At 43.2% G+C, this 16,403-nt stretch overlaps 1 protein-coding gene across 2 annotated transcripts in view; it reads left to right on the forward strand.

The window, feature by feature from the left end:
• The window catches only part of LOC121832955 (cytochrome P450 2H2-like), a 74,765-nt gene extending 58,558 nt beyond the window's left edge, over window positions 1–16,207 (forward strand). For both annotated transcript variants that reach the window (XM_042290828.1, XM_042290829.1), the window contains exons 6-9: window positions 1,924–2,039; window positions 6,441–6,699; window positions 9,931–10,121; window positions 15,421–16,207. In XM_042290828.1, the coding sequence (XP_042146762.1) occupies window positions 1,924–2,039; window positions 6,441–6,699; window positions 9,931–10,121; window positions 15,421–15,602 (748 nt within the window). In that variant the 3' untranslated portion in view covers window positions 15,603–16,207. The remainder of the gene's footprint in view (window positions 1–1,923; window positions 2,040–6,440; window positions 6,700–9,930; window positions 10,122–15,420) is intronic.
• Window positions 16,208–16,403: the final 196 nt, after the last annotated feature.

Below are 16,403 nucleotides of genomic sequence, written 5' to 3' on the forward strand. Positions count from 1 at the left end.
GCGGCGACGCCTTCCTAGTCGAGGACGCTCCTTCGTTGTTCGACATATCGCACGACGAGAGAGTGAGATACAGAAATATGTATGTACAAAAAGGAGTTAGCAATGCACTATTAAAGGATGATAAAATATAAGGTAGACAAGTAAAAGGTAGATAACTATGGTTGTAAGGAAAATCGAGAGGAGAAAAACCGAAATGCCGAAGCAGACGATACGAACAGGCGAGCAGCAGGACGACAAAGCCTACTGGATAGCTGGGGCCGTGAGTACAAAAAACTATTAGAGAGCGATGTCTGTACGTGAAACACGCTCTTTTTCAATAATAAACATACAAAATCATTGATTTTAGATATCAGTACGATCTTGTAATTCAATTCTCTTCTCTAGTGTAGACCGCTGCTGACGAGAGTACGCCTTTAGCAGCCGTAAAGGAGTTGCGGGAACTCAAGTTCACGAAAGGACCTTTACGCTAAATACCATTTGAGTTGCCGTGTGGCCCTGCTTAAATGACATTTACACTTCAGGTCCTTTGGCGTAAAGGTATCTTTAGGTGCCCGTCTGACAGGGGTATTACACACTGAGCTAGATGCACGGCACTAAATGCAGGAATGGTAATCTCTATCCTGTTTTGTAAATCGCAAGGTCAATTCGATTGCTAGCTTCATCAAACCATTTTTTTTAACTGATCGCTACATTTCTTTATGCAGGTAGATTTGAATTTGTTGACGGGGCAGACTAATGGGAATCGAACACAGTTGAATTCACACAAAGATTATGCTTCAGGATGCAGTCCACTACAAACTTCAGGCGTCAGAGAAGCCCTTCGTTGAATTGGTGTGAGAGAAAAAAGTGGATTATTGGAAAGACGTAGAGGTTAACCCAGCTGAATAGCAATATTGTAAGAAAGGAGAAGTAGCAGACGACGCACCGGTCTAACCTATCATTGTTTCGCCTGAGCACACTCGATGAATCAATGCGCAGAACACTGACGTAACAACTGGTCCATCATGAGTAAAGACGGCAAGGGGAAACGCGTGGCATTGCTCTGGCAAAAAAAGTGTTTATATTCAGTGGCACTTGCTAGCCCTTCCTATTAGGGGTGCACAAGTATTTCAGTTTAGAACTCGAATCGAATAATGAATGCCCAAAAACAATTCGATTCAACTTTCAAATTCCTCGGGGTTAGTTTTCGAATAATTCGGCACATCCAATAATAGCACTGCGGGCAATTTTGTTTTGCTTACTCAGGAACGCAATTTATAAGGTGAAATAATCGCCATGGACATGTGAGACATGTAAATCCCGCACGCCGCCATTTTGCGTGTATACATCTTGCGTCACCGGGACCAATCCTGTTGCACTATAAAACTAGCATTGTTTGTTACTTTCAGTAAATGATAATTTAGTTTTAAGATCAAATAACAGCGATTACTGAACCGACCTTACCCGCTAACCTGTCGTTCCCCTCAGCGTCGAACGAGGTTTGATTTTTGTGGCACAGGACGTAACCTGATTCAAACCTTCAAGCCACATCCATTCATTCGCCCAGCAAGCTGCGTTTCTACACGCGGATGGGTGGGCACATCCATCAGCTGTATAAAGATTGTTGCTTCAATGTGATCATTAAGAGTGTTTTTTATTTGTGCTAGCCTTTCTTTGTTCTATATGCCTTGCAGAAGAATAAGTATGGAGGGTTTTTTTCTGGCCCATGTACCTTCTTAAAACACTATGAACATACCGATAAATTATTTAGTATTCGTCTTTAATCTGATATGCAACTTTCTGGCTAATATTCGGCACTATTATATTCGCATTCGATGAGAGTTGTAACTTTGCTTATCACACACTTTTACTTCTTATAGGAAACCACCGAGAACATAACACTCCAAATGAACACATTCCTGTATTGTTTTCTTATTCAAATAGGGATCGGATTAAAGAACATGAAGATACGATAGAGCCGGACTTCAACCGAGACTTCATTGACGGCTACCTCAGGATGGTCAAGAAACATCAGCATGATCCCAATTCTGCGTTTCATGGTAGGTAGTCGATCGACGTGTTGCAGTTGTCCCGTTTCTCAGTAGACATCTAACCAAGGCTCAACTGTAATTTGCATACACTCTAGAAACCTGGACGCATTTTATTATCCATGAATCTGAACAATTCATTCAACATTTAAATATAAATTAAAATAAATCTGCCTCCCTCGAGCGTATGTTTCCTGTTCAAATGACCGCAAGATCTGAAATTTTCGAGAGTTGTCTCTGACCACAGTGTAAAATATGTAGTATATACGTGAACACACAGCACGGCGAACTTAGCAAAGCGATCTACCAGATAAAGTACTATTGGCGCGTCACCATGTAGCTCATTCCAACAGCATCTCCACCGGTCAGACAAAGCGAACAAAAACAAAACAAAAAAAAAACTGTCTACTTTACATGGAACTTCTGCGCGTGGGTTTTCCACTTGCGAAGACTGCTTTGACATATAAATTCGTTCACTCTTAAGCTGAGACTAGAAGTTCCGCCTTCAGTGTTAACTTTCTGCTTTTGCTAGCACAAGTGTGAATGCGCAGGCACGCGCCACCAAAGCACTGCAGAAGCCAGCGAGCTCGCGTTGAAGGCGGAACTTCTAGTCTAAGCTTAAGGGTGAACGGAGTATAGAGGACGCTGGCTTGAACACCAGGTTAGAAAACTGGCCGTTTCAACGTGTTCATATAGCTGTTCTTATCGCTGTTGAGGCACGAAACTAGGGTTAATGACCAGGTTGTGTCTAACACGTAGCGCAAGTCTAAATTCCTACACGGCACCCCAGAAAGCGACCTTAAACACAAATTCGTCTCCCGTAGAGAAGCATGAGAAACCGGGCCCGCGACAAACGAGCACTACACTCTCTTCACCTTTAAGTTGAAACTTGAGCCAACGCCTCAAGCCCATGAGCACGAGGTCACTGCTTTGAAATGTTCTTCCACAAAGCGAGCACTCGCGCTAGAAATGCGCATCTCAAAGTTGGGAGCACGGGTTAGGTCGCGCTTGTAGCTCTGGTTGCACTCTCGGTTTAAAGGCTGGTTCACACATTTGCAACGGTTGCGTTCGTATGCTACCGAAACGACCGTAACGACCAAAACACCATAAACACCGTCACTCATGGATGGCTTCGCGAAGCTACCGCTTGCATCGCTTGCCATGCTGTGTACGGCGAACACTAGTCCCGGTGACTTTGCGGTTACAGTCGTTTCGGTTGCATGCGAACGCAACCGTGGCAAATGTCTGAACCAGCCTTAAAGGTAAAAGGAATGTAGTCGATTAAAGAAACGTCATGTGGTGGCGCCGGTCGCAAAAGAGGCGAGGAGAGAACTTTATCTGTTAGCTGAGACTCGCTCAGTGTCTAGACCTAGATTTATATATTATACTGTGGCTCCGACTAAACAGCTCGGGCGGGACAAAAGATTGCCTGACGTGGACCCTCACTCCGGCGCGAGCGCCTCGTAAGGCAGGCTATGCACTCAGATCCACATTAGCTCCGTCTTGTTATAGCAGCTCCACGCGTAAAATCCTGAAGGTATTCTAGCCCTGTACTGTTCTCTCTACCGGCTTTTGCGGACGTCTGTGTAGAATTTGAGGCTCGCACAAAGGCTAGGAAACTTACAAAAACGAGCACACATACGTTCACAACACAAGAGCAAAAATTCGACAAAGGTAATGATCACGGTGTAAGAAGAGAGGTGTCTGAACGGCGCCTCCACGCCACGGTGCAAGTGTGTCAAAAATCCCATTTCGGACAATTGCTGTGAAATGGCGCTGCATAAGAGGAACTCGAGAAACCCACCTTATTCGCTCACGCGTTTTCAAGGCCGCGAGGCGCGCAACTGCGCCTGTGCGTAGAGCCCCAACCTGACAGTGCCCCGCCTGGAGATCTGCAAAGACCGAGGAAAATTTGACCTTTGTTCTTGTCTTTGCTGAGACATCTCTTACTTCTTCAACCGTGGACATGACGTAGTGCCTTCGGTGCTGCTTGACTGGTCCTATCGGCTTGTAGCTTCAGCTACGCTTTGCCTGAAAGGATTCTCCTGAGCACAGGATCACGGGGTCATGATTATTAATTTAGTTTACTACTTGTAAATTCGATTCGCCTGAGTTTTTGAATAGAACCAATCGAGTCATCATGGCTCCGCCGTTTCAAATGCCCTCCAACCGTAGCTATCAGAGCGACCGAAAGTGCGAGCCAGGTAGTCGCGGATGATAAGGAAAAACCTCAGGCAATCGCGTGGCTAGTAAGACCTCCAATGCTATCTAACAAAAGAACGCTGACATAACATCGAGGCTATTGTGTGCACGAGCGGCATTTCAGCGGCTGTTAATTTTTTGTCGTTACTCCCCAGTGGGTCGGCAGGCGACCACTGAGCCTTCACCGAGTCCGGCGCTGTTGCTGATAAGCTGGTGATGTTCATATACAAAAACGCGAAAGCCAGAGATCGTGGAGCTCAAAGTATCTTGCTTGATAAGGTCTTGGGACGGACAAAGACTAGCGGTTTTAGTTCATTTCATGAAGTACCACTTAACGTTTCCTGTCCCGCGAATTCGTTATCCAAGGCCCGAAATCTGATCGATCAACTTGCCGACTCGGTCGCCTCAGCCACGTTTCATTTCGCCTTTGTCGCTTAACGCATCTACAATCAGCGCTGAAATCAAAATTAAATAAGCAATTGCCAATCAAGCGAGGAGTGACGACAAAAATTAAACAGTCGCTAAAGCCTTTATAAAGATCGAGCTCGTGTCTGGTAAATAGCGCTGCAGGGCTTCCAAGCCACGCGCTTCCCTAGGCATTTGTTTCATATTGTCCTCCAGTGTATAGACCTGCAGCATACCTCAGAGTGGGACGCGGAGCTGTGGAAGCCAGCGGTGCTCTTAATTCCACGCTAGCCGCATGAGGCGCTCGCATCACTCAGTGGGCACACACTCCGCTCCGGCTCTATGTTTTCGACAAGCTTCGAAATAGAAAGCTCCGTAAATATTAACGGTGATAATCCCTGAACAAGGCGAACTTGGGGGACAAAGGACAAACACAGATCTCCAAACACAAGGTACAGCAAGCTAAACATTTTTGTCCAACTTGCTGCGCCTTTGCATTCATCGTGTTAACATCATAACCGTAATATATAAAAAAATCTTCGCGACGTTGGTTTTCAGTGTCTCGAGATTTTAATCGGCCAAGTTAACTAATTCCATAAGCAAATAGCTAATCCTCGTGATCAAATGCTGAATGGTAACGATGTACCGAATGCACTATGAAGTGCAGTCAAAGCCTGGCTTCCTGGGCCACCCTAAAATTTCCGATGGGTTCATGTGCACTCCGTGCATTTTGATATATACTGTCCCAGCCATTGTTCTTCGGTGGATGTCAGTTTTTTTCTTATACCTGTATACTGCCGAGTCATTTATGTTCACCACTTAAAAACTAAGTAAGAAGACAATATGGCCAGCACTGAATCATCTATTCTTCACTCAAGTTGTTTTACGAATGATTCCTTTTTCTGTTGATGAAAAAACTGAATGTCCGACAAAAATAATTTAAGAACACCAGTCTGTAGGACAGCCCGCCAATTGATTCTTTCATATAAAATAAGTGGTGTCACCTAATCAATACATTTTCGGTTAATTCTAGTTCAAAATATAATATACATTTGGTGAGCAGAATTGCTGCGAATATTAGAGCCCTATCAATGACGAACACCTATGCTTCGTTTCACACTAACTCAGAGCGCAGTCAAAGGCTATACGTCAAAACTGCGCCCTGGCAAAACGTTCAAGTCAGCGGTGTTTCCACTGTGCTTGATTGGTTTAGCTAGTGTGGCTTCTTGTGCACTTTGCGGAGGGAGATGACATCTGACCATTTTGTTTCGAACGGTTATTTTTCTTTTCTTGTTCTGGAGCGCGTAAAAGGGCGTCTCCCCTCCAGCGCTCTCGTCGTTGACTGTTTGATTGTGCTATGGCGGCATTTTGTTTCCTGCGATTTCATTGTATTTGGTTGGGTTGAGTTGAAGTGTTGAGGTACAGAGGAAGGTAGATGCCGGGGCAGATGTTGGCCTCTTCTCAAGGGCAACTCGCTACCCTGCTTTGGGAGAGGGGAGACCCGAAGAAGGTGAAAAGGACATAGGGTAAGTATGAATGTAAACAAAAATGTAAATGTAAGCTACAAATAATGTCATCCACTCAATAGAGGGACATTGGGGCGCCCTAGCTGTAGCCGACGACAGTACACGCACAGAAAAGGACGAATGCAGTAAGTGTCGCTTTAATCGCTGCTTTATCGGCCTCGTTGGCGTGTAGCCTCGGCGGCACTCTGACTTCAGTTGAACCGAAGTATAGTCAAGTAATATTCGGCAACGCTTACTACATCCTCGCTTACTATCAGGGTATTTTTGTATATCTGTACAGAACGTCATCTCCTGGGCAACACCGCTGAGCTCTTCTTGGGCGCCGCGAGCAACGCGCCATCCCTGATCCACTGGCTGCTGCTGGTCTGTGCGCAGAATCCGGACACGGTGCAGGCCAGGATTCAGAAAGAAGTCGACGACGTTGTTGGTCGTCACAGACAACCCACGTGGGAGGACCGCAAGGCGATGCCCTTCACCATGGCCAGCGTACTTGAGATGACGCGTTGGAAGGTCATGATACCCATCGGTATGCCAAGAGGGTACGGCGTTACTCCTTATCGTTATCTGGCGTTCCGACCATGCACTTAACAGCTAAGTCACCTTCAACGGCAAAAGAGGAGCGTCAGTTGTTCCCCATCCAGTGCGAACTTCCTATAGACGCTTTACACACGCGCCAAATTACAGCCGCCATTGCTGACCTTCTCGTGTCTTACCAAGATGCCGAGCAACTGGAACGGTAGTTGACGATCCTCTACAAAGGCCGATGCTTTAGAAAAGGACACAGTTGAATCTAATACGGCAATAACCTGGCCAGCTATGGTAATGATGAAGTGAAATAAACGAAATAAGAGGAAACAAAAACTGAAGGTTAGTTATGGCGGCGTCCATTCACAGCTGCTGCAAAGCGTCTATATTCGGAAACGTTTCGGGATCTCGTGCACGTCGAGCGCGCTCGAGCAGACAATGTACGACGAAAGCCTACTTGTGCCCGTTACTTGAAAAATGTCGTGGATTACAATTACAATATACCGAGCCTCATATATATGATCAATTACCGCTGCAAATTACTTTCGCTGAAGGGTCACGGAATACTTTACTCGTTACGTTACAAATTACTTTCACGATACCGTTTTCCCGTTTCTGTTCTCTCGTACAAAAACAATACAAACATTTTGATGCTTTTAAAGTATGTTTTGCGACACAAGTTTTCATTTCTTATACGCCCGCATCATGGTAGCCCTCGTTAACAATAAAATATTAAGAGAAATAATGTAGGTGCCCTCCGTTCACCCGTAACCTGACAAGGCAGCGAAAGATACAACCACACCCGCCATCCCGCTAGCTATACGGCGATTGGAAGTGATCCCTGAAATTCTGCGGACAAAGCCAGCGGTACGAATGCTCAGTAACAGTGCCTACCTCGGCTAGGTGATTCGGACGTCAGGAGCCGATTTACGAAAGCTCCCTTTCAAAACGGGCCTTTGAAGCGTGAGCGCAACGTCTCAAAGCTGCCTTCTCGTGCCTGTAGCTTTGACGCACTTAAAAATGCACGTGGGCGGGCGCTCGTTTCTGAGATTTGTTCGAGTGGGTGGTTGCACGCTCATAGTTCTTCAGTTTCGTTTTATGTCCACATTTTTAAAAGTAACGAGCATTTAAAGCAATCCGCTACCAATATTTGCAACGAAATTACATTACAAATTACAACCACCGAAAATTACGTGGCAATTACAAAATTACTCGAAAAAGTAACCGATTAGAAGTAATTCGTTGCTTGTAATGTATTACTTCCTAAACCTTGACGGAAGGCATAAAACGCGAGATGGATGCCGGGCGTTCGAAAGACACGCCCTGCCGTTCTCACTTGTGAGTAACTACCGCGGGCAATTCTCTCCTTTAGGATTTGCTAGACTATGAAATTTCGCACTATTCATTTATTAATATTTTTATTTTTTATTTTTTTTACGGGCACGCTAAAACGTTTAGGAACGAAGTTGTTGTCTGTTACTCTCTCTGAGAATCGGCGAGGCAGCGTACGCTGATAAGATCACGTAGAACCGAGATCGTAAGCTTATTCGCTGGTTTTTAAAGGAGTTCGTTCTCAAGGTCTTTTAAGCGCACATGAAACACGTCATAAGCCCTTAAATAATGTACTGCACCTATGACGCACTTAATTATGATTCCAATAAGGTTATAATCCTTGTAGCATGCTTTATGTCTCACGTTTGAATTTTTAATATTGTATTTGCGGCATACGAAGGGCGGTAAAAAGATGATAGAAGTGTATAGTATATTTATTCAGCCAGTTATTTGATACAGCCCGAATTTAATCGAACATATGCCTCCGTACTGTTACCAATCTAACAGATAATGTAAGACTGACGCATTTGCTAGTTCAGTCACATAAGTGACACGGCCTCACACTCTTATGAGACAGAAAGTCAGATTAATGAATATAAAAGCTCAGTCCCGTTCAAACTTTCATGCTGTATTAAAATAAATGGCGATTGAACTTGCCCTGAAATACAGCAGTTCAAATATTACGCTGAGGCCGAGGTATCAGCGGTAAATTGCAAAGCTTTGTCCCTAAGGTACAGTATTCGTTAGGGAAACGAAACATAAAATAAAACATTCATTATTTCATTCAAGCATTAATTAAATAATTATTAACTCAGTTATTCATTCAGTAAAAGGCTGAAATGCAAGATATACGTGACAGTGTCACAATTTTGATTATCCTAATGCTTCTTAACTCTGCACGTTTTGCTCGTACTATGCTCGGTGAGAAATTTATCAGAGCAAGATGATTAGAACAGTGGTTTCGCAACCGTCTTAAAGAGGCGTTTGTATAAATTAATTTCAGTTTTCTCTTTTTTTATGATTGCTTAAGCTTGATTATATTTGCTTTGCAAAAAGGTTTATTCTACCTGGAATAATTACATGCGATAATACTTATGAAGAGCATTCACCGTTAATTTATTTTGCGTATTTCTTTCGACATATTTTTGTCCCGCTTCATTGTTCTTGAAGAAGCACCACTCAAGGAATACAAGCACTACGAATAACCACGCGGTTAAAAAAATCGTTCTATTCTTATTTTGCCCAGTCTGAAAAAGTCTATAAACGTAATAAATATTGGTTTGTGTATGACTTCGTTGATTAAAGGAAAACAATGTGAATTTGTTTAATAATTTTCTACGCAACGTGAACGATCTGAAATACGTTTCCCCAGTGCTTCCAATGACCATAAAGTACGTTACGATATGATCATGTTGTAATGTTTTACAGCAGTTTGAGGTCATGCATTGCCATCCGGCATGATGACCTGAACGCCGAAGAAGTTCGGAACTATTTGTTAAGCATCGTAAAACAAGTTCTATATGCAAGAATAAACCACGAAACTTGGCCGGAGTGGACTGCTGTTTTCAAAAGGCTTCATGAAATGCACGAGCTTTGGCAAGCTGTTAAAGGCATTGTATAACTTTTTTTTTAAATGGCTTAATTTTTTTCTTGTTTTATGCAACGACATGAAAAACAAAGCGTCAATAAAAAAAAAACATAAAAATCAAAGCAAGCGTTTTTGCGAGCTCTGGGTATGCCCAGAAAAAATATTTTATATACTTTTTAGATTGCGATATTTTTGTTTAATAGCTTTAGCAAGTGACATTTAGCAAGTCAATTATTTCAATGCTTTAACAGTTGAACTGTCTACAAAGTTTAAATGCAGTGTTTTCAACTAATGTTGACTATTTCTTCGATTCGCCTTTGTGCAGAGTACAAGAAGACACATCCATCGGCAAGTACTTCATTCCGAAAGGAACTATGGTTCTGGCGAATGTTATGGGAGTACACAGAGACCCAGAGCTTTGGGCAAATCCTGATGATTTCGATCCAACAAGATTCTTGACAGCCGATGGAACTGAACTCTCAAAGAAGCCAGAATACCACATCGCATTTTCGCTCGGTAAGACCTGCAGATATAAAATTAGAGTGTATGCTTAAATCACATCTGGGCAAATCTAAGTCATGAATGACTCTGCACGAAAACCCTCACAATCTGGCGCTTCTCTAAATAATTGTTTAAGCAATGACTGGGGTAGCGCATGAAATAAAATACTTAGAAGTAAATTCCTTGTTTTCGTGATTTATATTTATTAAAATTTGGGTTGTTTATTTGGTTTTTTTGTGTTTTCCAGTGGTTCCGGCGTTTTTTGGTTGTAAATTTCTTTTGTCAGACGTAAATAGGCAATTATCGGTGCTTAGGTTGCAGAAGGCAGCGAGAATGGAATTCCCCAACCTTCACGGAATATGGGCATGCCCAGAATATTTTGGTAAAGATAAAAAAATATAAGGTGAATGGTTTTGAACAAAAGAAGCAACCTGACGTGCCGTTCAGTGGGGCTCTGTTCCGAGTTAACACAAAACAAAAGTTTAGTTCAAAATATATTTACCGTGAAGAATGGGTTTCATTTATTCAAAAAACACTACTCAAATCTTTTTTCAGTGATTTTAAGAAAACTGTTTTGAAGGTTAATTTCTAGGGTTTTCAATATTTACCAAAACACAAAATCGTACTTCTAAGGATCTGGAAGAAAATCTGGGTGCAAATTATAGGGCTCCATTGAGACTTGACCAGGTTCTCAACCCTGAGAATCGCGTGAACAGAAACAAAAGAAAACTACTTAAGGAATAATAAAAAAAGTCAGGAAGGTATTATCCCATGTCATAAAACTTACTACCAAAAATGGCTAAAAAATTCAAAACACCATTTTCTATATTTTTTTTAGAATTACGGCGTAATATTTTTGAATGAAGTAACGTGTGAAAAGTTTAAACTTGGAGGAGAGTCAGAATGTTTCTATACTCACTGGGAGCTTAGCAAAATCAGGGTGTGTCAAGTATCCAGCATCTCATTATCGCTGACTCAGCCAATTGGATTGCGGCATCAGACTGTAAGAACGCAGAAGAACCAATCACGAAGCAAGGAGCGTGAACATCGTAAGCCAGGTCCTGCGGTTCCTAAGTTTTCATGATTATGCTGAGCGCAAGTTGGTCCGCTTCTTGCACAGGGGCTTTAATGACGTCAGAACGCCGAGCTCTGACAGGCTTGATTGGAAGGATAGTGAATAGACCTCAAGGGAGCTTGCCTTGAGGTCTAACGACTATCCTTTTAGCCAGAGTCAATTAAAATTCAGTGTTTTGACGTCACCGCAACCCCTGCGCAAGAAGCAGATGACCTTTCGCTCCGCATTGTGACCATGTGAGAGGGAATCGTCGAAATAAATGCCATCGGTCGTTTCAGTTTGTCTCATCTTACGATGGACATAAGGCCAAAGCCACGGGCCGCCAGGTCCAATTGCGTTCCACGCTAAACTATGACATGGTTAACATTGATAAGGGTGGACGAATAATGCTCCAAATCAAAAAGCGCTGCATCATGTCTATAGCTTCGACACTACAAAGGGCATGTATGTCGTGGCTTTCTGTACACTGTAAAATTGTTGAGTCACTCAGTGCTATTCGATTCGAACCACTGTCCGCCCATCACCATCTGTGATCCGAGACGCAGGCACCGATACATCCTTTGAAGCAATTTCCAAGTGGCTCGTTAATGGATCTGGCGGTCCGAAGCGTTTGCCTTTAGTCCATCGTAGGGTGAGCCGAAGTATAGTCGCAGTCTATACTTCGTTTCTCCTCAAGTCCAGACGCAGTCTTCGCTACGAGCTGATGAGACCACTCGGACGGCGTTAAAACGCACCATCATGGTGTTCCTCAAGTTTCCGTACGGGCTCTGTCACGGCTGCATTAATTACAAACCGAAAAGGCCTAGTGACTTTCGCTTTCGATGCTGCTTAATTGGTCCCATTAGCTCGTCGCGTTGGCTGCGTCTGGATTTAAGCTAAAACAAAGTATAGAAGAAGACACGAGCGTGAAGCACGAGTACGTGTCATGCAAAAAGAGACCTTTTTTTTAGCTAATTGTATAAAAGGCAGGCACTTCTCAAATTCACGGGTTGGGTTTCACTCATTCACCTTATATATTAAGCGGAACATCGGCCTTTCAAAATCTTCTTTGACGCACAGCCTCGAGTAATGTTAAAGACCCATTCGATGAGGTAGTTTCAGGCGGCTGTGTTGGATTCTCTTATGCCGGGGCCACGTTGCTTGGAGGGAGGAAATAAATGAGCGTTTGTTGTATTCAGGCTCTAAAAATAAAGTTCATCTGGTCAAAAGTGTACTTAGCACAGCCGCATAAACTGCATCGGCGAAGGAGAGTTTCTTTTTGTGATAAACTATACTACTGGTTAAGCGCCGTGGTGACTTTAAAATGTAAGGTGTCACTGTACTCGCCAAGCACATGACGTGCGAGCCGATATTGCCGATACAAAGGCGACGTCCGGCCGATTGAGAGCAGAAGCATTTGGGGTATCTGGCCGATATCTGGCCGACAGTTCGATCTGGGCAGTACTTGCACGATATCCTGCTGATACTAGGCCGGCGGTGAAACGGCGGAAAGCCAATACCGGCCCGATATCGGGATGTGGTGCCAAACTGCATATTCGGCCGATATTGGGGCCGGTTTTCGGCCGACACTGGCATGACACTGCCCAAGTATTGTCGTGCTGCTTGGGATGTACTTCAGTGTAGAGGTGCAATGACCAGCAAACCATAATAGGTTGTCATATTCCCTCATATCGCGGTCTTGTATCCCCGCATGTTTCTTAACGGCGCTTCATATTCATCGGAATTTCCTTCATATTTCTCTAAATAAGTGTACCATCAATTTTTTATAAAACCGCAATTCAAAAGTTTTTAAAGATTTCGTATGAACATATTTTGTTCATACTTTAATGCGAACGCAAATTTCTTTATTGATAATTGTAACTGCTGGGTAGCAGCGCTTTTAAAATTTTACAGAAAGCAGCGTCCATACTTCCTTCGAGCCCGTGGAATTTAGACGCACGCCTTGTTGTTCTCATTTTCTTGGAAATTTTTCGTGTTTTGATTAAATAATACCGTGCCAGGATGCCAGTTAAAAAAAAAAAAAAAACTGCGAGCTTGGTTTCTGAAAACTCCTGTCATTATAACTTTTGTGTTAAAAATTATCGGCTTTGATGGCAATCTTATTACTCAAATTGAGAATAAATGTGTACTTTCTTCAACATTACCATATTTATTTGAGGAAGCTTGTATGTTTTTAAAATTTTCCTGATCAAATATATTTTGCTGACAAAACAATCCGCGCGTTCTTCGGCGTCGTAATGTTTCCTGGAAAACGTGTGTATTTATGTCCAAATGCTATAATGGGAGCATTTTGATTGACACTAATGACTTTAGTATGGATAACAATGTTTTAACTCAAGGGAAACTATCACTGCTTTAAAGGTAATGAAAGTGGTAGCTCTTCTTTAAGCAAGGAGTTCCTGGGCTAATGATATAGATGTATCTAAATGTATCAAACAGCACTGATAAGGCTTCCAGAACCAAGGTGTCAAAAATAAACCTATATTTCAAAACACGTCGAAGACACGCTAGAAACGATACATGTTAATAATCGTACACGTGAAGAGTTGATCCCCATCTGGCTTTTTCAGTGTGGTGTGCGCTATGTTATATTTTACGAAAATCTCAGAAATTGTTGCTTCGTTTCTTTTTGCAAAGCGATGTTGTTTGAGCTAGCTCTAAGCTTGGGGCTGAAGCATAACTGTAATTGCGCATGATAGCACACAAAATACTATAGAATTTTCTTTTCAGTGTTAAATTTACACAGACTTGCTGATAATAAAACAATCAGTTTAGATTAGGGCTTTGGCGTGCACAGACTGAGGAAAGGCACCAAACCATTTAGGAGCCATATGGCTAAACAGAAAGGAATAGCCGCATTAGTTACAGTTGTCTCCACCTGTGCATGCTGCAGCTGTAAAATACTTGACACGGGGCAACGTTTCATGCGATAAGAGACTTGTTTACCAGCTTTGTAAACGCTGTCTTGTCTGGTAATGGGGTTCTCGTGTCGACGACAGTTTGTTTTTGTGTTTTCTTAACTGCACACTTCAACCGCATTTACTTTGTCGACAGATCTCTCGTCTGACGGCGGGACATCTGTCATAGCAACTGGCGGACTGCACACGAACAGAATAGTTTCGCTTGCAGAAGGTGGTTGCGTTCTCTCGATCCATGGCGAACGAACGTAAAGTGATTAAAAAAAAACAAAAAAACTGCCAATTAAGAAGGGGTCTGAATTAGTATAACTGGCGCAAAAATTACAGTTCTTACAGGAAGGACAGATCTGTTGGCGGCTACAGACTTAGCATGCATACCGCATAATTGGACTCGCTCCTCAACCAGAATTTAATTTTTAACTTTAGGCACTTTTGAACGTCAGTAGATGTTCTGAAATGCCGCTATCTGAGGCAGTCACACTCATTTTCATGCGCACATCCTTTGACGGCCCAACACCAAATCAAGAAAACCAGTTGATATGGCGGTTTCATAAAACTCATTTTCACTGCGGGTAAGCCACGCTCCGCCAGACTGACAAACAGGGTCTGTCACTTCCGCCATTACTTTGCATGCAGACGCTTAGTTATTGACATTGTTATTGACTCGCCATGCACAAGCATGGCTAGTAGCATTTTCGATAGCAGGACTCAGTAAATACGACCGGGGACCTACTTGGGCCGCATAAAAACGCATTCTTTCTCCGGTTTTGATACTCTCGGGGTGGGTTCGGTGGCATCTACCGGGGTTATTTTGGTCGCCGGCTGGTCGGCTTCTATAAAAGTTTAGTGCCAGCCGATGCTCATTTACGCTCCTGACTACTCCGGCCGGGAAGGAACTCGAGTGAGCTAAAAAAACACTGCTTTGAGCTGGGAGAAAGGTCATCAACGTGGTGCTCAGCGGAGATTTTGAGCCCGATGTACGTCACGTGGAACTGCTCCATAGCCCATGAAAATGTGGGCTTCATTGTCCGGTGTAGCGTTCTGCTTTTTTTTTTTTTTTCAAGTTTAGTGCCTGAGCTGTGCACTTTAAACTATCATAACGTAGACTGAAGGGCCTTACCGCGTAGTCGGGTATCATTTCAGGCACTTCAGTGGTACATTAAGACCAGCTGTTTACTAGCTTTATCATCAATAATTTGGTGGTAGCCGATGGTTCCGGCATATTTTATGGCGTTCACAATCGGCTGAACATTTCATAGATAACGTTCCTTTTTTTCGCAAAATAAAAATAAATAAAATCGTGCACATTCATTGCTTTCAGGCAAAAGAAATTGTCCCGGAGAGATGCTAGGGAACGTCCAAATGTTCCTGTACCTGGCAACCCTGCTGCAGAAGTTCAGCGTGCTTCCCGTAGAAGGAAGACCCCTGCCCGATCTAGGCTGCCTCACCACAACGTGCTCTCATCCTTCTGTGAAGGAGTTGCGCTTTGTCTCCCGCCAGTAGCCGCGGCAAGAAGGTGCGGAGAGGCATATTAGGAAAAGAATGTGGAGGATGTGAACCTGTCCAATTTCAGCACATTGATGGGCGCAATTTCACTGACGTCATATCGACTGGTTTAGGGAGGGGAAGAGAGGAAAGGAGTAGTAAGCGGGGGAGTTGTAGGTAAACACGTTTTAGTGGTTCACGCACTAGCCTTTATAGTTAATTCCTAGATTCGCTTAACGGATAAGCGTAGGCAAATCTGGGAGCGTGCTAAAGGTTAGCGCGTGAATCACTCTCTTGCCCCATAAACCAGGTGATGTGACATCCATGAAAACGGCTGAATCAGAGAGCCGAAATTGGCCGACGTACTTACCACACAAACTTGTTTTGAAACCGCTACCGGAATGCTTCACACCTTTGGCAAAGCTTTACGTGTTTTCACATATCCATCATCAGCCATGTTCGAAGCGTTCACCGGTAATATGAATGTTCTAAGTATATATCACGTAAAGTCGTGACTTTTGGTGCCCTGGTATAAACATTTCTTTCACGCGGCAGATGCTATAAATTGTTGGACGGGCGGAGTGTCACTTTCCCTCTAATAAACGTGCATTTATCAAGTTCAATAATGACTGTATGAAATATAATCAAACTACTAATTCATGCAAAGGTACAGGTTAGCTGGAAGGATTTTTTCAGCTCACACAAGCATCTAGTGGTTTTTGGAGATTTGTGTTTGTCCTTTGTCCGCTTTGTCCCTCTTATCAAGCATGGTGTAAGGTGCACAAAACAGCGGGCACAAGAAAGAAGGCACGCACACAT

Source organism: Ixodes scapularis, unplaced genomic scaffold, assembly GCF_016920785.2.
Source record: "Ixodes scapularis isolate PalLabHiFi unplaced genomic scaffold, ASM1692078v2 PGA_scaffold1__304_contigs__length_218370807, whole genome shotgun sequence".
Classification (NCBI taxonomy): Eukaryota; Metazoa; Arthropoda; class Arachnida; order Ixodida; family Ixodidae; genus Ixodes; species Ixodes scapularis.